Source organism: Phalacrocorax carbo, chromosome 9 (assembly GCF_963921805.1).
Source record: "Phalacrocorax carbo chromosome 9, bPhaCar2.1, whole genome shotgun sequence".
NCBI lineage: Eukaryota > Metazoa > Chordata > Aves > Suliformes > Phalacrocoracidae > Phalacrocorax > Phalacrocorax carbo.
This window is the reverse complement of record NC_087521.1, coordinates 22,585,645-22,612,730: the sequence shown is the minus strand read 5'-3', so window position 1 is coordinate 22,612,730 and position 27,086 is coordinate 22,585,645. Positions and strand designations below refer to the sequence as shown.

Genomic DNA, 27,086 nt, shown 5'->3' with positions numbered 1-27,086 from the left:
ATTGTGTGTGTAAGAGAAAAGCAGGAAGGAGTGATGCAGACTGCCTGGGTCCCTTTTCATTTTTTTTTAAAAAGGTATTTACCATTGCTTCATTTGACTCAACCACTCTCATTTATATGCACATCAAAGTCTTTATGTAGGTTGATGCACTACCAGAGGTCTAATGGTCATCTAGAGTTAGCCAATATGAGTTCATGGACAGCCAGTGGGTTGGATGGGTGGAGAACAATACCAGTACATCCACCAAGAATGCAAAGGACTTGCATGAGGGAGTTTGAGGCACAAGGCACTCCACACTTGATTGCTTTTATTTTTTGTCTAGCAAAGAAGGACTAAGTGTAGTCAATCAGGACAGTTCTGAGGTTTGCAAATGACATTTTTCTACATTAACATCATGAAATTTTTCTCAACAGTTTTTTTTTTTTTGAGAAATTTCTGCAGAGTGTAACTAAAATTCCCAAAGGTTAAGCACATGGACAGCCCAAAGATGCCAAAGGATAGAAATATATGGTTTGTTTATAAATATGTAGAAAGATTTCCATCCTTTCTTTCTTCATACTTTGTTAATTTTTCTCTTCTTGTATTTGTAAAGGATACGGGGAAATACCCACCAATGCTTGAATTAAATCTAATGAAAAAGTGCTATCACAGCCATTCAGCACCCACTGATGCTGGACCGTTGTGTAAGACTATGCACCTGACCTTAGTAGGGGGATCACCTGAGAATTAATGAAGGGCTGCGTCGTCACACAGGAGGAGGGGAAACTGGTCAATACTTGTGGAAATCAGGGCTTTCAGCCATTTTCTTACAACACATCAACATAATAAATTTTATCTGTCATATATATGCATAACCTGAGTTGCACACAAGGTAGTTAGTTGGCCCAGAACTAACACAGGATATCAGGTCCAGGATGGCCAGAGTTCTTTCCTAATGCTAGAAGTTTCCTTTGTAGATTTGATGAAGCATAGCAGTGACAACTACAAGAACTGCAGCCATCCAAGGCTGACCAATGCCTTCTGGTAATTATTCGGTGATTGACTTCTGGACTTCATGGTGTTATCTAAGTCACGGAGGTTTTAATGGATTAAGCAAGATAACAACAGTCAAAAGGGTAAGAGACTCATAGCTTGCCTTTTACTTACAACTCTGAAATCAGATCAGAAATCACAAAGACAGAACTTTTCCATCATTACCTCTTTCCCAGAATTTCAATTTCTGTTTAAGTAACCTCACTGCATCATTTGCTTTGTTTCATCTCAATGGAAAAGACAGCAGCAATGCATGACATGCTTACAAACTGGAGCCATGTATTTGATAGGGCGCAAAGAGGCGAAACACATGCTAAGTTGAATTCATGCTGAAAGGATATCTACCAGGTCTACAGAACAGCCTGAAGACTGCAGGCATCACTATGACCTTCAAGAAAACAGTGAAGTACATAAAAAGATGCCCAGTGAGTTTCAGACAAGGGCCACCGAGAACAAATGGATGCAGCAGAAGAGGTATCTGTTAAGGAGAGGCAGAGAGTTTGGTTTCTGGAGGGACCTAGTTTGGTGCATTGCTTGATATTCAGAAATGCAAACCATTGGAAAATTTGCTACAGTCCTGAAGTTCTTCAAGTTCATAACAGTCCGTTTAACATCTGCATAATAAAGATAGATCCTGTAGGTCTGCCCGAAGCGTTACAGCTCTTTGGTACCAACCATCTGAAAATTATCACCTCCTATTTAGGTGAGGAAGATCTCATGTTCCTTTTAACCTCTGCCCCTAAAGCCCAGGTCCACTCACTCCTTCTTCTCCTCTTCCACATACTCTTTACACACCTGTATTTACTTCCCTCTACATTAATCCCTATTATTTAGCTACTATTTGCTGTATTCAGAGAGTTGAAACAAAATGATGGTAAATTATTTAGCAAACAATTAGAGGAAGGAGTGCAAACAAACCAGGTAATTTCCAAAAGTATCTTTAATCACTTGGTGCAGGCTCAGAACCCCAAGCAAATATTAAACATGTCAGTCACATGAAAAGCATTTCCAGTCAATTATGCAAACGTGTCCCTCATACTTTAGAAGGTGTGAGCACAGCTACCTGCTGCTTCTGTCAAGGTCACACTTTGAATTTGCAATGCTCTTCCCACAATGTAGAAGTTGAAATCTATTCTGATGGTTCCTTTAGGATTTTCAAGCCTTTGTTCAGCAACCATTATCAATGAATGAAATGCTCGCTTTATATCTCAAATGAATACTTCAAATATAACCTTTGAATAACCTCCAGTAATTGGTTGACAGATGACGTACATGTGAGTTTGGATGTAAAAATTGTTCTAACAAAACCCTGACAAGCGCAGAGATGTAGAAATTCATGATCAAAAAGGCAAACCAAGGCACTGTTCCAGGAGCCAGCTGTTCACATTCTTTGTTTTGCAGAAAAGATTTTAACTTACAGAATTTAAGAGTATCTCATCTCATGATGACAACATATTCATGCCTTCAATAACTACTTAAAGTATTAAACATAACTGCAAATTGCTAGTGTTAGGGTTCTTTGGGATTCCTAACATCCATATATATATATGAGAGACAACCATAATGGATATTGCTGGAGGTACACCAACACTCCCACCAAGAGAGCACTCTCTGGGAGGAATGCAACTCCAAAGACCCATCTTCATTTTGGTACATCCACATAAACCTCCCAGGAGGCAGCAAGTACCTAAACTTTTTTGTCCATTTACTATCTGCCTTGCTAACTTAAAGCTATAAAACCCCGCTTTCGTTCTTTTGCTGTTGAGTGTTATATATTTGTAGTTATTCATTGTTGCTTTTAAATAAAATATAATTGTGTTTTCATGCATTTTTGTGAGATTTCATTGCCCTGACTTCTTAGTGAAGGAAAGCAGGATTACAAACGTAGAGCTGTACGGTTTGTCTTCTGGCACAGGACTGTACACAAATCCTGGCATAGTTATTTGCATGTGGAGCACTGCTTATATTAGTGCTAAGAAAAAGGACAGGCACAGAAAGCCTGACTACCTCCCTAGAGGAGAACATGTCTGTGTGGCTGCTGCCTTACTCCTGTAACCCACAAAAGATGAGTGCAAGGCTTAGGTTTCCAAAGGAATTAGGCACCCAAATGCTGTTTTAGTGTTAACACGTGAAATCCTCAACTTCCACTGCTCAGGCACTACCTAGTATCCCAATGGCCAACTGTACATATTCAGACTCTGTGTCTTTGAGATACTCATTACTACCTGTGACAGAGGAATTAAAAAAAAAAATACAGAAAGTAAAAGCTTAAATCATCTAAGCTTAAGTAGCTCAGAGCTGCTTCACAGGGCTCTACTAACCCTGGAGGAGGAGGCACTGGGAAGCGCAGCATGGCCTCCCTTTGCCGCCTGCCCATAAGGCTGGGGGAAAGCCAGGAGCATGTCTGTGGGCTCCCATGGCTCAGGCTCAGTTGCACAGTCCTCTGGCAATGCATTGGCTTAAGTCTCTGTTTCCTCGGGGCCTCTGCACTGCACTGCACATAAGCCCAGCCCTGGGAGTGCACTTTGGAGACTTCCTTGTCACGTTCTTGCATATTTTTGTGAGTCTCACTAGAATGCTTTGCAGTTGCATCCTCAGAGTCTGGAGGCCACCCAAAGGAAGCCAGCATTTAACCTAAATGCATTTTGGACTCTGGAGCTGATGCTGCATTTCAGGAGCTAGCTCATGCTATATGCAATGAATGGCTACTTTATGCCCTAGAGCAGATTTACTGCAGGATCCCTTTCTCAGGGTGAAAGCCAGCCACGGTTTTAAACAGGGGACACAGGTTTTCAGCATCTGTATTCTTGTAACATCAAGAATGGTAAGGGCTCTCTAGAGAAAGGTTTCTCTGTACATTAACTTTTGCATTGTGTCAGCTTTCCAGTGTAGTTGAAGAAGTCCCTATTGAAGCTCAGGGCATTATGACAAAGCACACCAATAAAACAATAAAATTATCTGGACTAACTAATGTGATCCAGAAATTTTTCTGGTTGACTCTTCTCTGCTAAAGTCAACTTGCTTCTTTACAGGTCACAACGACTTAAAGAGGGTTGGTGACTACTCACACTGGCCTGAAAAGGTACATTTGGCCCAGAGACAAGTTGGCAGCTCCCTGTAGAAGTTCACTGCTGGGCAGCAGCAGAGGCAGCAGCTGGTACAGATGGGAAGGCATGCTATGAGGTTAGTGCTGATCTGTGAGGAATGGTTTTGAGGAATGGTTTTGTATATACTGCAGCATAATCGAGTTTTGCTGGCTTAGGATGCTCAACAAAGAGATTTGCTTCATGGTCCCAGGTGATCAGTGATCAGGAACAGTGATTCTCCACACTGAAACTGCACATCTAGCCTACAGATTATTCAAAGTGAAGTAGGTAGCACTCTCCTCGCTGGCAGGGAAGGACTGACCAGGAGCCTAGAGAGAGAAAGACACTGAACAAAGTCTTACTACTCAAAGAATAAATACCATGGGAAAGGAGTTCAATTGCCTGAAGACCTGAAGTGGAAGCAGCATCTCTCCAATAAGCACAGAAAGCAGGCGCAAAAAGGGGTCTGAGGCTCCCTGTGACTGGCACAGTGAGAGGATGATCGTTTTCCTTTAGTCCCTTAGCCTTTGAAGAAGCAATAAGGCCATTACCACTGTAGGACCAGGCTACAGACTTGGGGCCTCACCTTAACCCTCTAGCAGATAAAGTGGAGTATTATAGGCTCAACATTGTATAATCTGGTCCTCTAGTAGAAAGATGACTTCCAGTGAAAAGGAGTTATTGCCAAATTACTGTTCAATAACACCTCATTCTTCAACGCACTCTTAGATGTCTTCTCTATTCACTAAGTAAATTGCTGCAAAAGGTGAGCACTCAAAAAAAGTGGTTTTGTATCTCTTCAGTTTCCAGAGAAATTAACATTTTTAAAACAAATAGAAGTCAGAAGGTATTTAATGTGGACCATTGGTCCCCAATACTGCCATGCACCATTATGCAGTATTGAAGTGACTACTTCCCACTCATGTGAGCAGACTTCAACATTCATTTGTGTTTAGGTCTTGCACTTAAATTACATTTACACCATTCTTGTGAAAGGAAGGGATTTTATAAGGGGACTAGACTCTGCTTGTACCTGCTCTTACTTCCTTAACAGAGCCAGAATGGTATAAGGAACACCAGTGTACATTAAATTTAATCTGGGTTAAGATGCCCATCTTTCTCAGAGGGAAAGATAAATTACTCTAATATGCAAGGTTTTGTAATAACAAAATATCTCACCTAAAATTGCAGCGTAGTTGGTTGATTGGGTAGAAAGAATTATTCCCATGTAGATTCTTACTTTGTATTTTAATAAATGTTTTAAATAAAGGGAAGGTTACTTCTCATGCAGTTTTGCTTTGTTCTAATGAAATATTTACCATGCTGTAATTGCAGTCCATCCCTCAGGCAGAAGGATACTGCCAGCCATGTAATAAATATTCTACTATGCCTCAGATGGGCTTTGTAAAGAGGAAACTTCTCTTCATATGTAACAGTTTGATAAGGCCTGTTCTGAGATGACCACTAGAGTTTTTCCCACTAAATGGATTCTAAAATGGATTTTAGAAACAGCAGGGGTGTAAGATACAGCACACATCATCGCATTCTGCTAGTCATTTATACATTCAAAAAACTTTACTAACTATGCCTCACAGAGGAGAAACAAGCCACATGAGTCAAATCACCGAGTTACTTCTCAACTGCAAAAGCACTTCGTAAAACCACTTCAAAAAAAACCCATACAAGAAACTGTCTTGAAAAAAACAGGAAAGATAGAGATGGCACTGTGCAGAACTAGATCCTCCCCACACTGCCATAGATCTGCTGCTCGACTTAACTCAACTGAGAGCCTAGATCTTCATTCAGTCAATGTCAGAGTACATTTTTTTTCTTCTCAAAGCTCTTTCAAAGGCACAAAATCTAATCTAATCATAACAATGGACATCAAAACAGGCCTGGATTTATTTCCACACTTGAATGTCTGTAGTCAATGTTCAATGACACCTAAAGTGCACTGATCTTTCAATCATTTCCACAGGTTGTTCTCACCTCTTCTCCTACTGCTGCCCTCTTCCACTACTGCTGATATGGGTCTTCAGGCTCATGTCAATTGTCAATTTCAGTTTCCATAAACCAGCTGCAAGTATTCCTGTAAAACCAAATTACTTAAAATAGCTGAAGTTCACATGATGCTGTAGAGAAGGCAAAAAAACTCACAGGAACTCCCATACTGCTTTCTCTCTCCATTACTGATCACGGCTTCTCTGTCATGGGAAAGAACATGGTGGGGATGGCAAGGAGAGAAAAAGAAGCAGCAGCGAGACTGAAGCTATTCAGTTTCTCTTTTCCCTCTCTCAGTCCCTGCCTTTCCTTACCGGGCATTGATCTAATACTTCCATCTGACAAATGGAGGAGAACAGAGGATAGCCAGGAGGTAGCAATAAATATGCAGCAGTACTTTTCCGCCTTTAGTTCCACCTTCATTCATAACAGCAAAATTGCCTCAACATATTCCTGCTTACAGAATGGGGAGTAGGACACTTCATGCCAAACAGAGATGTATTTGTTTCCTCTTAAAAGAAAAGATCAGCCTCTCACTTCTGTATTCAGAACCACATATTTACTGAGTTGTTACATTGCCTATAACCAGACTTTAAATATTTATTGCTTGTGTGGTTGAAAAATAACGCAATCAGATGACAAGCAATCCTCTGCAGATTCTTCCTCTGACAATATTTCAAGCTATGGGGGAAAGCACGCTGTGGCAGGCTGACACCTTACTCTGCAACTCTGCAAACAGCTCTGCGGGGATGGATCCTGCTTGGATACTGGGTTCCTCCATGTTTGGGCAGGGGAACACAGACCCAAGGAGTTCAGTGTTTCGCATCTCACAGAAAAGACCCACAGGCTCACAAACCCCGGGGGGAGAGAAAGAAGGAACACAACAGTAATTTTCACTTTTGAATGCTCTTGGTGGGCATCACAGAGGATTATGATGGTTGGGTCTAGTAAGGGTCCTTGACTGCAGAGTCTGTACCAGCCAGTCTGCCTCACTCCTCCCCAGGTCTCCATGAAGTAGACATCCTGACCAGCAATGAATACAGAAGTTCACAAAGAGCGGGAAACTTTCAGCTGGCCTGACTCATTCCACAACTTGACAAATATTTTTCTATCCAGGAACAACCATCAGTGTCACTGGAGTAGGAAGCAACATCACAGGAAGCAGCAGAAGGTCTCAAAAGGGCTATATATTTCCAAATGGCTCATGTGTCACTAATGCTCACCATACTACCTCTGTGAAACCACTGACGTATTCTTCTGAATTAGAAGAACCACTGCTAAAAACAGGCTGAGTCTTAAGGACCAGTCAAACCTTTCCTCACTAAAATTATGTTGGCTTTACAGTGTGGGCTCCCTCCATGGTCAAGTACATTCTGGGAACTGTGGAACAATTTCAACTCATTTTGTTAAATATATAGAAGATGGAGTCATATGCAAAATGACACGCTTTACCTTTCCCCACTGTTTGTGGTGATTCAGATACATGTCAGGTTCAGCTGTATAAGGGTGTCCAACCTCTATTCAATTGTCTACAGTGCATGATGCATTGTACAAGTGTCTTTCATAAATGGAAGCTCTGAACCAAAGACTGTTAAACACAGGAAATTGATCTTTTTTCTAAAAAGATAAGAGATACCTGCAGAAAAGTGCAGATGCATAAGTAACATCTTAATACATATGACAAGTCAGGAAGCTTTCCTGATACTAATTTGATCATTTCTCTTGTGGCTATAAGCAGAAGAAGATATTTTTTTTGTGTCTTATATCTTGGCGCGTTCAACACTGTTTCCTATTTTTCTTGTCCGGGGTCCTGCAGTTATGAAACTCCTGATTTACTTTCACATAGAGTGAGAGTAAGGTTCTTTTTGTGTAGATCATGGGTTGCTAGAGGCTTGTTGGCTTCTTCCAGGGAAGATGAAGTCATTACCTGTGATACTCTGTAAATACAAAGAGATGAGATCCAAGCACACCATTCATCTCACAAAAAGGTGGAGATGGGCCAGCTGAAGTCACTATGAAAAGAGTATAAATAGGTCTGTTAGCAGTGATGCAGCACCCAGGATTGAACACCCTACCTGTAAGTACAAGAATACTGAAGTAAGTAACAGAATTTCTCCATGCTTCTCCTGCTCTATCACAGGACAGGAAAAATTATTTTTTCCAGTGCATTTTCACTCTTAGAAAATACGCAAAAATGCAGAAGTATTATTTATGGCTTTTAAAAAACTAGAACAAGCAAAAAGTTGGCAAGGACTTTACACATAGAGGGTCACGCCCATGTTATGAGATAGCCATAGAGAATGGAAATAAAGGTGTCATGGATAAAGTACAATATCAAAACTTCTTAATTTACCCAAAATTGCAGAAGAAGAAACCATGTAAGAAAAAGTTATATGCCCCAAAGCACATAGGTTAAACACACACCAAAATCAAGAACATTCAAGAGGAAGGCAAGTTTTCACATCTCTTGTAAATGAGAGGTTATACCAGCCAGCAAACAAAGGTTGAGAACAGCAAAGGAAACCTTGAAGTAATGCCAATGAGATGGCAGAGAGGACAAGGGGAGGTAGCCAGCAGTAAGCATCCGGTGCTGAGAAAACATGCTGGGAAAATGCCAGAAACAAGTGGCAGACAAGATTGTCTTTCTGCTTAAACTAGTTTCAATCCTTGAGACTCTACTGTGCTGAACTGGGTTATTTCAGTTTTACTCCTGAGAGTAGAGGCATTCTCAAAATATTTTGTACATCTGACAGAAAGCTGGTATTACTTAATTAGCCCAATTTTTTTTTCAGATTTTGACCTGGATTGACTATATTATCCAGGTAAGCTAAGGCATTTCACAGGGTTGGCCAGAGATGCCCTGATGCCTTTTGCTTCAGTGGTATCCCAACCCGGCCAGAGCAGACCCCCTCCCATTTGCCACCCACCATATGCTCACAGGGCAGCAGTAACAGGATGCTCCAATCGCACATGTGCATTTAAATGAGGAAAAGCCACAGATTTTAATAAGTTATGCTCATATGCAGTAAGTATATTAATATCTGAAAGTAACGCTCTGGTTTACTGCAGGAAGATTTCCTCTCTCCCTCGTATCCCAGGCTCTACTACACAGGAGAGCCATGGGCTGCTTTCACCTTGCTTCAGGGAACAGCTTTAACAACTTACCTTTCCAGAAGAGTCAGAGCCCTCTTCTCACAGGTAAAGGGGGAAAAACGAAAAAATCCAATGCCCTGCCTAAGATACAACTTTTCTCCTGATGACAAAGGTAAATTCCATCAATTTCTTCTTCTCTTTGGACAAAATGCTTTCTTCCTAACCCAAACAGCTCAATAGTCCTTTGTCTCAGATTTATCCCTGTGGAGATGAAGGAACAGGGAAGAACAGGGAAATTGCCTTTGCCCCCTCCTCAGCTGCCTCTATTGACCTCCAGCTGCAAACCCTACATCACACTCCCAACCCACCTGCTCTGAGACCATTTCTCTGTGTTTGTACACCATAGAAGCTGGCTTTATACATCTTTACACTCCTTGCTACCTCAGTGTACAGGCTTCAACAGCATCTCAGCTTTGCCTCAAAAGTAACTGCCCTTCCCCAGGATGCCCTTTCTAGGCAGGGTGTTTATGGGGCAGGTTCCCATTTCAGCAGTTGTCTCTCTGCAGCCAGGAGAGGGCCAGGGCGAGCACAGAAGATCCCAAAGCTGAAGTATCTCTTGCTCTGTCTCAGCCAGGAGCTTTGGCCTCAGACGTGGGTGCAGAAGGGCATTGTGCTATGGGACATATCATCTTCATTGCAGAAAAACTTCAGACTGTCATCTCCAACTTGGACCACTTTTCAGGGCAGCCTCATTCACTGCAGTGCTGTTCAAAGGCTTCCCACTGCCAAAACAGTCATTGACATTGTAGCAGCGTGACGCTATACTCAGCAAGGAGAATGATAAACAAATGTAGTCCCAGATGAAAAACAAAGAAAAATTAATTAAACATGTGTATAAAAATAATTACATGCTGCATAAAGACACATGCAAACTGGCATTCTACAGATGACTCATACATCCCTGCTTTTTTCCAGTGTTTCTTTGAAGCCTGCTCTTAGTCATGTGGAGGAGAGGGTATTTGCTCACAGAGCAATGCTGCCTTCATTAAGGACACTCACCCTGATCCCAAATCCCCTTCACCACCAGCGTGGCCACATCTGCTGTGATGGAGCACATAAGATCGTAAGACCATCTTGTTAGATCTGCCTGTGTCTTCCAGAGTTTTTCCAATCCCCTGAAATAACAACAACAAAAAAATCTCAAAAAGCATACAGAATCACAAATAGGCAGATTTATTAGACAGCAGCTTCTTTATAGGCTACTGCAAATGTTCAGTTAGATTAGCTGTGACCATGTAAGCATGAAATCAGCTTGATCACCATCACCAGTTCTGTATGTAAAGACTAACACTGAGGGAAGTATGGGATTCTACCGTACAATAAACCAAAGTAATTTCTTTATTCCAAGCATCTTTAGCAAAAAACCTCAGAAGCCTCATTGTAAGAGAGACTGACACCCCCAACCCTCAGCTCTTTCTGTATTGACCAAAGCATGTGAAGAAGGAATTTTAGACAGCCCTTGTGATGCAGCACTCATTGCAGTCACAGATCCATGTGGTTACACTTCACTCCAAAAAGTCCAGGTAGCTTATACCACCCTGCAAAGAGCCCTCTCAGTGGCTGTCCTGGTACTAAATATCCCTCACTAGCCTTTTTGTTCCCAGCCAGAAAAGATCTGCAGACAGGTAACTATATTATCAGTGCATTGTGTGGGTGTATTTCTGGCAAGCTTTAATAAAGGGAAGGAGCAGAGTGGTAGGAAGGGCAAGGCATGCCAGGTATGCAATAGAAAACACCCTGCAGCTGCTTTGGCTGTGGGAAACGATGGTGCTCAACAGCTGGTGCCACCAGGGCTGCAAACAGGACCAGAAGAGAAAATAGGGCCCTGGGCAAGAAAAAGGTTTTCAATTTAATCTGAGACACATAAAGCAGAGAGAGCTAGCAATGTTAAGCAAGACTGTTAGCAGCGATGTTTTGTAAGGAACTGACAGGGCTGATGTTATGTGCCAGGCAACCAGGAGAAGGGAGCTGCAGAAAGGAGGAAAGGAACTGAGAGGGAAATTAATGAGTGCTCTGGGACATTTGTTCCCTTCTTCTATTAGAAAGAAATACTTCTTTCAAGCAGTAATAACCTTCCTGCAAAGCAAATTGGACTGAATGTTTTAGTGCAGCTGCAAGATGCTGCCCTGCTCCAGTGAAGCACTTAAGCACATACTTACTTTCAAGCTTATGGGCAGCCCAGAAAGCCAACAGGGCCACACACTGTCTTGGAGAGAAACAGGAATATAAATGCTCTGCTGCATTCAGACCTGGGAGCTGGATTCTGCCTTCGGTTCCAGTTATGCAACTTCAGTAGGGGCTGGACTGACAGCTGAGAAACACTACCCTGGGTACATGTGAATATAATGAAAAAAATTCTTACCAAAGGAAAGCCACTGAAGTGAACTAATGTATTCAACTTTTACATAATAAAGATATATTTTTCAAGGTAGTTTTCAAAGAGCCCCTGGATATATGCTGTGCATCCTTCTGCTTCTGCCACTCCTTAGGAAATCATGGTTTCTTGAAAGTGCTTATTGCTTACAGGGATCTATACATGTTGTTATCTGTAGCTTGAATCGATTGACACAAACTGACATGTATTTTATTTCTACTTCTGGACTATTTAATTTCTTTTCTTAAAACTACTTCTAGGTAATGACATATCAACAGCAATATTATCATGCAGGACTTGAATAAAAAGATGCACAGAAGGAAGAAACAATACTTGAAAGTAAGAATATCCATCTTCTGTACAGGGGACAAGGACTATCAATAAAAACTTACAGATCTAAAAGGATATTGGAAAGTACTGGACAGACTCCGTTTTACTGTTAGCCACACTTAGCAGTACATCCTCCTGCAAACCCAGCACGGGATGATGGAGAAACAGCCTGCATGATTTTTGATGTCTTTAGTTTCCAGGCAGTAGAATTTTTGAGCTCATTTGGTACTTGCAGAGACGTCTCACAACCAGGATTGTTAGCCAGATCTCCTCTTTTCAAAGTAAGCAAAGTTATGGTTTTGACTGGGATGGAGTTAATTTCTTTCATAGTAGCTAGCGTGGGCCCATGTTTCGGATTTGTGCTGAAAACAGTGTTGATAATACAGGGATGTTTTCGTTATTGCTGAGCAGTGCTGACAGAGCCAAGGCCTTTTCTGCCCCTCACCCCAACACACCAGTGAGTGGCTGGGGGTGCACAAAAAGTTGGGAGGGGACACGGCTGGGACAGCTGGGCCCAACTGACCCAAGGGATATTCCACACCATATGACGTCATGCTCAGCAGATAAAGCTGAGGGAATAAGGAGGAAGTGGGGGATGTTTGGAGTGATGGCGTTTGTCTTCCCAAGTAACTGTTACGTGTGATGGAGCCCTGCTTTCCTGGGGATGGCTGAACACCTGCCTGCCCGTGGGAAGGAGTGACTGAATTCCTTGTTTTGCTTTGCTTGTGTGAGCAGCTTCCACTTTACCTGTGTCGTGGTTTAGCCCCGGTCAGCAACCAGGCCCCACGCAGCCGCTCGCTCACTCCCCCCTGGTGGGACGGGGGAGAGAATCGGGAGAGTAAAAGTGAGGCAACTCATGGGTTGAGATAAAGACAGCTTGATAGGTAAAGCAAAAGCTGCTTTACCAGCTCAGGTCAGATCACTGCTACACTTGCACTGCTTCTTGAAATGCTTGTCCTCCATTGGTTTGGGTGGTTCCTGCTGTAGTAATTCCTGTAATGTGTGACTCAAATCACGGGTTACAACAATTTAAAGGTATGTCCATTACAATCTCCACCCCTGGCCCCTTTGGGCCAGGTTATAGGTTTTAACGTTGCAATTAACTCCTCCCCTTGCTCCCAGCCTGGCTAGCAACAAGGGGTTTCTGCTATAGTAATTTCCATAATATGTAACTCAAATCTCGGGTTAGAACAATTTAAAGGTATTTCCATTACAATCTCCACCCCTGGTCCATTTGGATCAGACTATCAGGTTTAACATTGTAATGAACTCCTCCCCTCGCCCCTGCTCTGGTTTGGACTTAGCCACAGACTGTAGCCCTTTAGGGTTGTACCTGCTCCAAGTGGAGCCTTACCCAGGAGCCACAGTCTCTCCAGGGGCACACCTGCTGCAGCATAGACTTACCCAGAGCCACAGTTGCTTTGACATGTGCCTGTTCCAGGGTGGCTTTCTGCATGGGCCTCAATGCTTTCAGAGCTATACCTGCTCCAGCATGGCCTTGCCCATGGCTGCAGTCCCTCCAGAAGCAAACCTGCTCCAACACAGCCTTGCCCATGGCTGTAGTCCCTCCAAAGCCTGCTCCAACATGGCTTTGCCCCATGACTTCAGTCCCCCCAGAGGTAAGCCTGCTCCGTTGTGGGCTTATCCATGGCCACACACTTTGAGGTGCTCTGGCATGACCTCATGCACAGCCACAGACACTTCGAGGTGTACCTTCTCCAAGCTGGATATATCCTTGGGCCACAATTGCCTCAGAGGTATACCTGCTGTGGCACAGACATAACCAAGGGCACAGATGCTTCGAGATATACCTGCTCTGGCATGGGCTTATACACAGCCACAGATGCTTTGGGGTGTCCTGCTCCCACATGGACTCATCCACAGGTCATAGTCGCTTTGACTCGAGTTCACACTGGAGTTCCAGCCTGTCCAGTGCAGCAGCACAGAAACAGCAGCTGGGCCCTGGCCATCTGCCAGCCCAGGCGCATCGCCATGGCTGTTATCAGAATGTTCCCAGGCCCGGCAGGGTAAGGTGATAAGCAGTACAGCAAGCAGCAAAAGCAAAAAGCAGCCACTAATGAGCTCTAGACTTTAAGGCATACAGTGTATGTATATACAGTAAGTCAGGCAAGCCCCATAGCAAGCACAGAAGCCTGCCAGTTAATAGCTAAACAGCAATAACCACTATAAATTCCACCTAGCACATTCCAATCAAATCTGTCATTATCTCAAACCTTTCGTGCCCCACGTTGGGCGCCAAAATGGACTGTCGTGGTTTAGCCCCAGTCAGCAACCAAGCACCACGCAGCCGCTCGCTCACTCCCCCCTGGTGGGACGGGGGAAAGAATTGGGAGAGTAAAAGTGAGGCAACTCATGGGTTGAGATAAAGACAGTTTAATAGGTAAAGCAAAAGCTGCACACAGAAGCAAAGCAAAACAAGGAATTCAGTCACTCCTTCCCATGGGCAGGCAGGTGTTCAGCCGTCTCCAGGAAAGCAGGGCTCCATCACGCGTAACGGTTACTTGGGAAGACAAACGCCATCACTCCAGATGTCCCCCCCCGCTCCTTCTTCTTCCCCCAGCTTTATATACTGAGCATGACGTCATATGGTCTGGAGTATCCCGTTGGTCAGTTGGGGTCAGCTGTCCTGGCTGTGTCCCCTCCCAGCTTCTTGTGCCCCCGGCAGAGCACGGGGAGCTGAAAAAGTCCTTGACCAGTGTAAGTGCTACTTAGCAACAACTAAATCATCTCCACATTATCACCACTGTTTTCAGCAAAAATCCAAAACACAGCCCCATACTAGCTACTACAAAGAAATTTAACTCTATCCCAGCTGAAACCCGGACAAGCTGTTAAACTGTGTTTATCTCAGCCCACTCTTCTGATTCTCTACCCCATCCCACTGCAGGGGAGTGACAGAGCAGCTATGTGGTGCTTAGCTGCTGGCAGGGATTAAACCATGCCAATGGTATCTTAATAACATGGGATTTTGATCCTCTTCAGGTTTTGTGGCATCAGAGAAACACTATTTTTGCCATTGATTATATTAGGACCCTTTTTTTTCAGTACAAGCAACAACCTTTGAATCCATTTAAATGACTAACCTCTTCTGTTCTGATTATTCTTTTCATATTTCATTATGTGTCTGACATGATGGGAGTATCCCAGCAATTACATGAAGAATTTGTGAGCACTTCAGGCACTGTGGATAAGACACACTACTGTTGTAATTCATACAATACCATCTCATGAAAGTGCTCACAAGTCAAATAAGACTCGTATAAGTGACTTTTAAAAGATGAGCTGGACTTTACAAATTATTCCTAAATGATCTGAGAACTCAAAACCAAACAGAAACAAATTTTAGTGAAGGAAAGTCTCATGTGGATTCCCAGGCCTTCATCCCATGGTCCTCCCATGCACACTGGCACATGGTGGTGGCAGGAGTCTGGGGAACACAAGGATGCAGAAACCTGGTCCCTTTTCAAGCTCTACCAAGGAATGACACAGCTCCTATAAGGAGCTGCTAAGGACTTTGGAGAAAAGGAGGCTCAGGGGCAACCTCACTGCTCTCTATAACTTCCTGAAGGGGAAGTGGAGAGGGAGGTGCTGAGCTCTTCTCCCTGGGATCTGGTGATGGGATGCATGGGAATGGTTCAAAGCTGTGCCAGGGGAGGTTTAGACTGGACATTAGGAAGCATTTCTTTACTGAGAGGGTGGTCAAACACTGGAACAGGCTTTCTAGAGGGGTGGTTGGTGCCTCAGGCCTGTCAGTGTTTAAGAGTCATTTGGACAGTGCCCTTAATAACATGTTCTAACTTTCGGTCAGCCCTGAAGTGGTCAGGTGGTTGGACTAGATGATTTTTGCAGGTCCCTTCCAACTGAAGTATTCTATTCTATTCTATTCTATTCTATTCTATTCTATTCTATTCTATTCTATTCTATTCTATTCCATCTATAAGAAAATACACATACAGGAAAATATGGGGTTGGGGGATTGCATCATCACACAACATCCTCAAAGGAGATGACATGGTCCCTTTTAGGAAGACACTATCTCAGTCTACTTGAGTTGGAGCAGTGGTGCCTGCTGGAGATGAGGGTGACACGAGATGCTGCCAAGGGCTCTCCAAAGCTACTGAGAGCCACTTCTCAAAAAATGTGTGTTTTGGGGAGGGACATTCAGGGGTACCTTAAGAAATCTCTGGCTGCTTTTATGTTTTATGTTAGGCATTGCAATTTTGTTTTCCTCTTCAGTATAATGTTTAAAAATCACTGACAAAGAAAAATGTGACAAGTTTTCCCTCTGAAATCATAACCTGGGCAGCATGAAACGGGAAGATCCAGTACAAGTGGGTGATAGATAAGCTCCATGGAAGCATGAGGTGGCCACAGATCACGGCAGGACTTTGGTGTTGAACAGAAGCTTTTCAAAGCCCAGAAACACCCCAGACATGGTCCCCTGATGCCCTGGCCTTTGCCATAGTCACTCTCACCACAGCAAAGCCAGCTGAGCATGTAACCCAATTAGGACAGGAAAAATGTGCATGCTCCTCTCACTCCCCTCAAGAGAACGAGGATCAACAGGGCACCTGCCAGGCACAGGGGAGAGGTGGCATGTGTGCGCGCAGGCTGAATTTTATACCTCTGAAGATTTGTTATGGGGATCTCAATGACAAGCAGACATCTCATGGCCTCTCACTTTCCACCTCACTTTAGTGCTCCCAAATTTGTGATGCACAAGAGTTATGTAGTGAGGTGTGGTCTTAGTTAATGAATTATTTATGAGTGGCAAAAAAATTGCATTCATTGCTGAATACTCTGTTGATTCACATAGCAATTTTTATAAGTCACATTTCAGCCTCCTGCAGCCGGTGCTCCCTACTCCTGAATTTTTGTTTGTCTGTGGGACAGCATCCCCAGGGTGGATCAGTGCCACGGAGGGAGGCAGGGCTGAGGGCTCTGGCTGCCTGCGCATAGGCTCTGGTTTGGACTCTTTATTTAGGGGACGGCCACCTCAGGAAGGAAACCGTGAAGCTGAGGTTAAAACACAAGATTTGTGGGGTTTGTGGCTGGCCCTGAGAGTTACCATCTATTTTTGTGAAAGTAATTAAGTGGAGAAATGGGAAAACATAACTGAAGAAATCAAAGAGCATCAGGAATCTTTATTGGATACCTTCCACCACATACACAAGGACTACTGATGATTGAAAGAGTTGGTCTGAACATTGCAATCCAGGTAGTTTTCAGTGAGACGGTGATAATTCAACAAAAACATTGGTGTGTTTTTTTTTTCCACAGAATTTCTTTGATGCCAATGAAAATTCATGCAGGAAAAAGGTGGGCAAAGTATTATAGCTTTTTGGAACAAAGTTTTGATTTTAATCGGAACCAACTTTTCAGTCTGAAATTAATTTTCTATTAAGGAAAGGAAAACAGACGAAACAAAACATGTTTAAAACGTATAAAACCAAATTGCAAGAAACAATTTTTTATAAATGTCATTCTGTGACTATCTCTGAACTGCTGAGGGTTTTGCTTCAGCTCAGGTCAAAAGCCATTTCAAAGAATAATGAATACTCAGTGGGTAGAAAAAGCATTTTCTCAGCATCTCAGATGATGAGAGGTCACAGCAGTGGGAGGAAAGCCCCAAGTTTGGGTGTTTTAACACTCAAAGACAACAGCGAGGGTTGTGTTGAGTCATGCTAGTGTTTGGCTACTGCCTTGCTAATAGCTCTGGTGTTATTTTACATCTGCACCAGTGGAACCAGGCACATTAGTAACGGTGAGATTTCAAATTTTAGAAAGTTAATTCCCTGACTATTATTGCCTTTCATCAAGTGTAAAGGGCACTGGGCACTAGGTCTGTCAGGGGGCAGTGAGGGCTGCTGCATCACTGCGGAGGGTCAGCCAGGAGCTGAGCACCATCTATGGTCATCAGATTTTTTGGCTTGCACTGTAAATTTCAAAGACGGTGCAAGGCACTGCTTCAAGGGGTTTGACAGCTGAAGTTTTCTTTCTAAAACTGAATGAAGCTAATCTTGTAGGACTGTTACTCAACATGGTACTGGGTCACTTGGGGCAGGACATACAAACAGGCTTGAGAAATAAGACCCCCTGTTTTGTGTAAAAGGCCATTTACTTTCTACCTAAACTGGTAGAGGTTTACACAATTACATGTTGCTCTAAATATGTGGCTGTATTTCCCTTCTTGACTTTTAAAACAGGTGATCTTTATGTACTAGAAAGAGGCTTATAAAACTTAAGAGACAAAGAATGCAAAATCCATTTGCTAGTGCTTGCACAGCTCAGTGAAACCATATAAAACTATTGTAATACTAATGAATTAGTGTGTTGGCTTATGGTGAATCATATAAAGAAAATGTAAAAGATTCAGCACTGAGATTTTTTTGAAGCCGTTTAGGGAAATGCCGAGTTTCTGATGGAAGATGTAGACTGAATATTTCTCCATATCAAAATATTGATTCTTTCATTGGTTATATTAGACAGGTTTTAGCATTATTCTCATCAATCACACAGCCTCAAATAGATCAACTGAAAATAAGGTAAATGAGGCAAAAGAAATAGCTCATTGTACAGGAAATTTGGTGTTTTTCCCTTTCTGATGAGTTACATTGTTGCTATAGCTGAATTGTCAGCTAATTGTCAGCTAATGCCCCAAACCTCTAAATACATACTCATATGCATATTGACTGTAAAGGAATTTAGCCCCTTAGTCTGAGTTATGTACATGCATAGTCTGAGGACAGTGAGCATCTAAATTATGGCCTGGTACGTATTATGCAATGTCAGCCAGGTGTAAGAGTAATAGTTGTGTGGTCTCACTTTTGACTTTGATAAAAATGTATATGTCAGACATTGTCTTCTTTTAGCTAATGCAAACATTTCATATGCTTCCCTGTTTGCTGACATTTGTTTGAAAATGCACAGCTCTAAATGCTGAATCTTAGTCCCACAGAATTCCTTTAGGCTCCAGAAATAATGGTGTCAAATTATTATAAAAATTGTGCTAACAATGTGCACTGGATGCAAAGAAAACCACTGATGATCCTTTCCTGCCCACAATAACAAATTAATAAAACATCGACAATGTAATCTTCATTCTTTCCTCGTGGATTCAACACCACCAGTTTTGCATTAGCCATCATTATTACAGAAATAAGAATAGTATCTGCAAAACTCGAATTGAATTGATTGGTAAGGGAAAAAAGGCAGCACATTAAAATTTGAAAACATATATAGTAATTTTTAATCCATATCTTAAATTAACAAAGCCAGAATTATTTATAAAGCTTTTCCCGTTAAGTTTGCAGGAACTAAAGGTGAGAAATCATTCTCCTGCTACACGAACATTTTATTACATTTACCCATCACCAACATCAATCCACCATAATACCACTGCTCCTCAAGAAGGTAAGTACATACTGTGGAAAGCAGCCAGCCACCTCTGCACAAACTCTGGTTCAGGGTGGCTCCCATCTGGTGTCCCCTGCTAACGCTAGGCCATTAACACTTTGCTGCCAGAGACTGACAATGACTGAGGCTCTTGTTATGGTGAGACCTTCAAGGTATCAAGGCCATATTAAGATATCAGGACCTTTAATCTACTCCTGAAGACCTGGCTCCAGGAGGCACTTGAGTATAACAAAGTCTCAGAATCATAAAACAAGTCTGCCTGAGTCCACCTGGTGACTGAGCCTGTGGAGAACCCAGAGACCAGGTAATAAACTGGCATTTCCCAGACCAGGATGTAGGATGATGGGAGGGAAAATTGTCTCCATCAGCAATCCAGGCAAGTGACCTGGTTGTTGTCAGCAAGAAATGGATGCTCCTGCTGCTATCTTGTGCAGGAGAGACTTTGCTCCCTATTCTAGGAGATTAGGGAAGCAAAGCTGTTTTCCTCACCCATGTGGAAGGAAGCTCTGCTGCTGCCCAGAAGAGGGTCAGGAGTGGTGCATGGATCATCTTATGCTGAACTTGTACTGGTTGCAGAAGAAGGGATACCACTGCTGTGACCATGGCTAAGTACCTTCTATGTACAAGGCAGGACATCCTTTCACTCCACAGAGCGCAACTTGGGATCCAGGCTTTGGTACAAAGCCCTGCTGCAGGGGCCAGTTACAGCCCAAAGCCATCCCCCTGCACAATCACGGATACTCTGTCAGTGAGAGACTACACGTGGAGGATTGTGTGCCACACGCATGGCACTGCACAGGCATATTTCAGGTTGAACAGGCTCCTTTCTAGGTAACGGCTACATTATGGAAAGTTGTATCACTGCAAACAGTTGGGTGCTTTCAACCCTACAAATTGCCTTTCACTGTCTTTGTCCCCAGGAGAAACACAAATAAGCAAACCTAATGCTTAAGACAAGGAGAGTCTTACTGGCTACCAGATGGTTCGTATGTAGATAAATGTATATGGATGCATGTGGGATTTCAGCCTGGCGTGGAGGTTTCCACGGTGAACAGGTTTTGTTTCTCTTGGCCCCGTGGTGGGGAAAGCTACACTGAGTTTATAAGACCCTTTGGGAAGAGCCTCAAAAATGCACAGCCGGGCAGGGAAGCGGTGCAGGTTCTGCAGGGTGTCTGCTGGGTATCTGCTAGAAATAAAGGAGAACATCTTTTTGTTGGTGGTGACTGCATAATGTACTATTCGTTACATTTGTACATCTTTGTAAGTCTGTGGATTCTGTTCCAAAGAAGAAAAAGCCTCTCAGTAAACAAGATGAGTTTACATATATGTTCAGTGTGTTCCTGAGCTGCCAAAAGTACTCTTAGGAAGGAAGCCAGAGTCACTCAGAGGCATGGTCGGTGTTTTCTTTGGAAGGTTGCTGCTGGAAATTGCTGCTGAAACATTTTCAATGAGGTTCTTTCTTTCAGTTAGACATATTTCTTCCAGAAACTTTCCAAGGAACAACAATAATATTTTTTATCCAAAATACTGGCTAGCCAGAAAAAAAGTACTCCAGCCAAACCTCAAAATATTTAATTAGTAAATTCTGCAGTGCTGCCTCCCTAGAGTTTGAATTCAGTTACTTTTTGGGCACGTTCCCCTCTCTGGGCCAAATTCTCTGCTTATGTCACGATGCACTCTGAAATGTCAATTCTCACTCAGAAATGATGAGACCTCCTGACACGGGTGAGACCTAGGGGCATTTGGGGTGAGCTCCAAGATGTAGATTAAATGGAAATATAAGATGCTTGGGCTTAAGGAATGCTTCATACTAAAGTTTTACCACAATGTAACTGAAGCTTTTTTTGTATTTGGATGTCTACTGAATCAAAATTTTACATGTGGGCTGGGGAAAGGATCGGTCTAGGAATTCAACCAGCAAAGTATCCCCTAGATTACCAGACAATAATATGAAGATGATTACTGGCTGTCCTTAAAATAATAGAACTCGGTGCCATAGTAGGCCTTTACACCACAATAAACCAAAACAGCAGCTCCCAGAGGCTCCCAGGCCAGTTACATGTGAAAACTGTCCTGAGGCGCGTTGAGTCACACACTGCTGCAGAGATGCAAGCAGGAGCAAAAGGTACATAACTGGAAAGACTGCCCTGTCAGCCAGCACACAAGAAGATACATTCCTGTATGGAGATGTGATTCCTGAGATGATGAATTTTCAGTGGCAGTTATAGAAACCAGAGGTGAGAGCGGTAGCCTATCTTTCTTCTTCCTTCTCACTTGATTGTGTGCATAATGTGAATTAAATAGTTTTATCATCTTCTTTCTTGAAGTCTTCTGGACCCACCGGACAACACACATGACACTGGTGGGGAGAATGACACATTCCTGTCACCTCAAGAAAATATTTTTCATTCCCATAACACAAACCTTCAAACTACATAGGATAATTTAAAAATACAATGGCATTCTTAGTTGACAGAAGAAAAAGATGGTGTTTTCATATCTTATTAAGATATTGGAGAGTAATTTCCTTCTACTCAAATGTAAACATGAAAGTTCCTGTCACTAATGAAGTAGTATTTTAGTTAAAAAAAATGTACTTTGGAAACTATTTGCATTACCTGCAAGTCAAGCCAAAAATGAGACTATCAGCTTTTTCCTTGCCAAAGCATATTTACCATTCAGCACCTGTAATGAGAAGTTTTATTCCACTATTTATACTGCAGTTACTGACTACAAGGTATCCATGATATATGTGCTACCTAGTTGAATATTTCTTATAGGTGCATGCTGAAAACTGCTCACATGGAAAAGCAGGAGGGTAATTTGGCTCCAGCTGGCATTCAGCTGAAAGCAGGCCTGCGTGTGGCTGCCTGGGTAGGCATACCTTTGGATCTTTGTATAAAACACTTCCTTCACACAGTCAGTCTTGAAAACATGCTTTTCCCATATCAGTGTTCATGAATACCAAATAAAAAGTAAAGAAATTGGCCTCAAAGGATACTCTTAATTTTTATTTAAATGAATACTTAATGAATCTACTTAAGAAGTACTTGCCCCAGGATATTTCTAGAACCATCTGTGAACAGAAACCTGTAAAATTAAAATATTAAGTGTTAAACTTTTTATGGAATGGGATAAGCCTTTCTTCCTATGCCAGGGTGCAATAAAAGCCCCGTGGCAAAGCATAGAGCACATGGCTGCTGGCGGCGCAGGGCGGTAGGCACCTGGTCACACTGCCTACGCTAAGACTAACAGGCAAAGTACAGCACATCCACAGCTGGAAACTCTTCCCCTAATGGGTCTTCTGTTGGGAAAGGCAGAGTAAACACAGAGCCCTTAGGCTTGTTGATCCACCAGCTTATTTGCAGGGCCTGTCCTGGTGAAGATGCTGGCCCATATCTGAAGGAGTGCAACTGTGATGAGCGGCAAATGTTGCTACTTTACTTTAGGAGGGTGGGGGAGTTACGTGTTATTTTACAATGCAGGGCTTTAATTTGTAATATCAATAGACGTACTTCATGAAATTTCATTCATTAAGCATCTTTATGCCCATAAGAAGATGACACATATTATTATATGATGCAGAGCGAGGCAAAGAAATATCAGGTATCAGAGCTCATCTCTTCCCTCGGACACTGCCTTTCCCCAGGCTTCCCATCCAGAAGACGGGTATGAGCCTCAGGCAGATTGCTTTGGTGTTTGCTGGAGAAGGAGGAGAGGTTCAAGAGAAACATCTGCAGAGAGGATCCTGCCAGTGCAAGGGGCAGGCTGGAGTTGGCCAGGTGCCTAGCGTATGTGCAGGTGTGCTCTGGGACAGGAGTGCCAGTGCCATTGCCACATGCTGTGATCAGTAGTAGTTTAACCAGAAGAAAAAATGCAGAGTGAAGGCAAATATATTTTAGCCTTTTTTTTCTTTCAGAATGATCAAAAAGCAGAGTTTGCTAATTCCTTAGCATTGCCAATCAATAACTATAAATAAAAAAACGAGATCAGCCTCACCCAGCTCCACTGAAGCTGTGCCACTAATGCTTCTCACCCTCTCCAAGACCTGCAGCTCTACCACCACCGTCCGTACACAAATGTTTCCTCAAGCACCCCGGCGTGCTTCGTACTCTCTGCGCCATTCTCTCCTTGTTCAAATCTCTGCTCATTTTCTCACCTCTCTCACCCTGTCCTGTTTTCATTAACAGGAAACTATTTTTGCTCTTTTTCCCTTCAGTCTTCATACTGGATTTCATTTTAATTCATTTACTGACCTTTTCCCTTCTCCTAACAGTTTTATTATTGAATGTGCAATACTACAAGAGACTAAACAGCTCTGTTTGTTTATGAGAGGTGCCCCTCAGGCTTCTCCAGGCTTGCTTTCATATCCTGCAATGAAACTCTGTGTCTTTGAGACCAGTTCTATCCCCTGTAAACTGACGAAAAGCTCATCACTGATTCCAGAGGGACAGGACTGATCACTAAAGTAAATAAGACTCTAAGATCAAACTTTTTACTGCTCCAGCTGACTTCAACAGCAGTCCCCATCGTACATCTGAGGATGCAATTCAAACCACAAGTCAGTAAACAATTAATTGACCTATTTTTTAAGAGGATATGTCAGAGTTAATGGGCAATGTACTTAGGCAGCTTGAGGCAGAATTGAGGTCTCATATTTTTAATGCTTCATATATTTATAGGTACTGAACTCTGAAGAAAAATGGTGATCATCATCACATTGCACATTCCTGCCAAAAACACAAGTCAGGGAATTTGACTGCACCGACCTCTGCTAAAGCACATCAGAGAAGCGTAAAGGGTTAATTATCCTCCCATTTAAAATATACTCTGTATTTACAGTCTGGATTTCACTTAAGCCCCTCACTACAGGCTCTCTAAATTTCTTTTGTCAGCTACATAAGCCTCTGCTCGCTTCTCTCAATATAAGTACTTAGAGAGTGTGGCCAGATTCTGAAAGACATAAATTCTGTGAATTTTGTAATATTTTGTGAGATGCTTCAAAATTCCTTTCATTTGCTTTTTCTTTTTTTTTTTTAAGCTATAAATAGAGCCTTCTTTCTGCAACCAGTCTCCAAAGGTCACCTTACAATGTTTTGCTATTTCCTGTATTAAGCAGCAATGCTTTTCAGCTGACATTCCAACTTCAAGTCATGCATATGAGCATGATGTGAGCTCGCTCCAGACTACAGTGAGAGGGCTGCAAACAAGACTGCTGTATAATTGCTGAGAAAAATAACATCCATTGTCAAAAAGTGCATTTCAAACAAAATTTAGCTGCATGAATACAAGTGTCTCCAAATATTTGGTTCATGCTAAAAATATAGCACATTTATTAAAAATATATATTTATAAACATCGGTATGAACAGACACAGATGTTAAGCAAATAAGAAAAGAAAAATAAACATGTAATGTATTTCTCCCAACATTTTATCAGGTTTAGGCAGACCTTGCTCAATGGAATTGATTTTTCATGATTGCACCATATGTTCATTCTAAATAAAAAGCTTGTCAGATTCAATGTAAGTAAAAGCAAAAACCAAGAGGAAAAAATCATTTGACCTAGCAGACACGTGATCTGTGCTATGATGCTATCTTTGCGTTCAATCTTTGCGAGTATACAGTATACATTTCTAATTGTATATAGTGTACAGTTGTACAGTTTCTTTCTTTTTTTTTTTTTTTTAATTGTGTTAAAACAACATATCCCTGGTGGATTTCTTCAAAGCTACAACTTACATAATTGCCGTCATTTTCCCCCAAACCGAAAGGAAGAGGGCAGGACAGAAGAGTTAAGCTTGTTACTGTGTGAAAGAGTCTTATTAAATTAATTGTGCTTCAGCCTCCGCTGCCTGCAGGCAGTGCTTTTATGATGTGTTAATATAATACACAGTCAATTCTGATTAAACAACTTGTCAATAGTCGGCAATGTTTGTTGTCACTCTTAATGGCCGTTTTATCTGGTCTATTTGCATGCCTTCTAGTTTACAACGTTGTGTAAATATACACAAAAATGATCACAATGAGATTCAGAATTGTCCCAATAATTCCGAGCATTGCCAAGATGGTTTCTTCTTTGCTTTCCTTTTCTTGACTGCCTTTATCTTCTTCATTTCCACTAGTGATTACCATCTTGGTGGCCAGTTTCTTTATCCTCCCCTTCAGGATAACCTAGATTTAGGAAGAAAAACATCAAAATGGATTGTTAGTTTGAGTTTCCAAGCTCATATTAACAGTGGAGCCAACTGCAGAATTTTTGCCCCATAACACTTCGTATTAAGAATTCACTTTAAAATGATTAATATTTTTACTAGCTATTTAGTAAACGTTTAACTAAAGTGATAGGTCAGCTAGCCCGTAGATTACTTATAACCCTCCATAACACTCTCTGCTTGTGTGCCAGCAATCATTCGTGACACATACAACTCATCTGCAATGTCGTTATAAAGCTGGTTAGAAATGTACCAACGAGGTGTGACTCCACCGGTGTGAGAGGGGATGTTGCCTGCATTAGGATTGCAGGAGACCATCTTGTCAAGTTGCAGAGACACTAGATTTACACTTCAGTACCAAGGAGCAAGAGAGCGAGGGAAATAAAACTGGGAAGAGCTCATTTCTTTTTAATAGGAAACCCCACCAAAGACAAAGGCATTTTGCCTCCTGACGAGAAGGAAGACAGCAGCGACTCCCCAGTAAATAATGCAAAATAAACACAAAACCAAAATAACATCTATCTTGGCTTTTATTTTCCTCATTCTTAATGTACGATGAAAAGTTACTTGCAGCGCAGTGAGCTGAAATATATTGATCTGCCTGCAGGGAGGATACAGTCACTTCCCAAGCAGCAGCCCAAGCCCCTGAACTGCTTAAAACCAAATGATTCTTCATTTGCAGGACTAGCCCTGCCTCCTGGCACTGCTGGAGCCACAAAGAAAGAAGCTCCTTTGCTCTTCCAGCCAGGTGCTCAGACCTGGATAAACATTTGATTGTTCAAACTGGAAAAGGATAAATTCTAGTTATATGTGCTTGTCTAATTCTGCAAATTCTGATCTCATGGGCAAATCAAGTGCCCCAGAAAACCGAAAAAGGCTGGCTGGTTTCCCAAAGCAAACTGATCTGCCAACAGCTGGGTTCAGGCAATGTCCTGCTGTTCTCTCCCAAGCTGCAAACCAATTCCCATGATGTTTCTGCTGCAGTGGTAGGATGTAGTAAAAAATGCTCCCCAACAGGTCTTGCCTATAGGAGCAGTTCGGTTGGAAGAGAAAGGGGGGACAGGTACTTCCCTCATTCCTGCCTCCACTAACCCATGGATCAAAAACGCCGGATGCCACGCAGCATGGATGTTCATGATGGGAAGGGCTCTGCAGGAACTGACCACTGCCTGCAGAGGCGCGTGTTTCCCCCGAGCAGGTATCACCAGAGGGGAGCCCTGACCTGCAGCTCCACCGAGCTCCTGGGCTGCACAGCAAAAGGATGGAAAAGAGTGGGAGAGGTGAGGAAATCCTATGACAGAGAAACTGAGAGGAAAAACAGAGAACCCAGACAAAACAATCTGTATTTTGTCGCATCTGCAAGTTGTACATATATAGGATGGTGAGTATGGCAAATTCCTAGAACGGGTGTCGCAGTTGAATCACAGCAGGTAAAGAGACTAGTGGTGAGTAAGGCAGA

The 27,086-nt window shown here is 42.5% G+C and overlaps 1 protein-coding gene and 1 long non-coding RNA gene across 8 annotated transcripts in view; both read right to left on the bottom strand.

Annotated features, from left to right (window-relative positions):
* Window positions 1-1,981: 1,981 nt before the first annotated feature.
* Window positions 1,982-14,531, bottom strand: LOC135315032 (uncharacterized). Its single transcript, XR_010374474.1, has 4 exons — window positions 12,724-14,531; window positions 11,432-11,598; window positions 10,272-10,387; window positions 1,982-8,131 (listed from the first exon to the last, which is right to left on the bottom strand). It is a non-coding gene; the product is annotated as an uncharacterized LOC135315032 (long non-coding RNA).
* Window positions 14,532-19,222: 4,691 nt separating this feature from the next.
* TUNAR (TCL1 upstream neural differentiation-associated RNA) overlaps window positions 19,223-27,086 on the bottom strand; it is a 184,178-nt gene continuing 176,314 nt past the window's right edge. For all 7 annotated transcript variants that reach the window (XM_064460700.1, XM_064460701.1, XM_064460703.1 and 4 more), the window contains one exon: window positions 19,223-25,586. In XM_064460700.1, coding sequence (XP_064316770.1) covers window positions 25,401-25,586 — 186 coding nt within the window. In that variant the 3' untranslated portion in view covers window positions 19,223-25,400. The remainder of the gene's footprint in view (window positions 25,587-27,086) is intronic.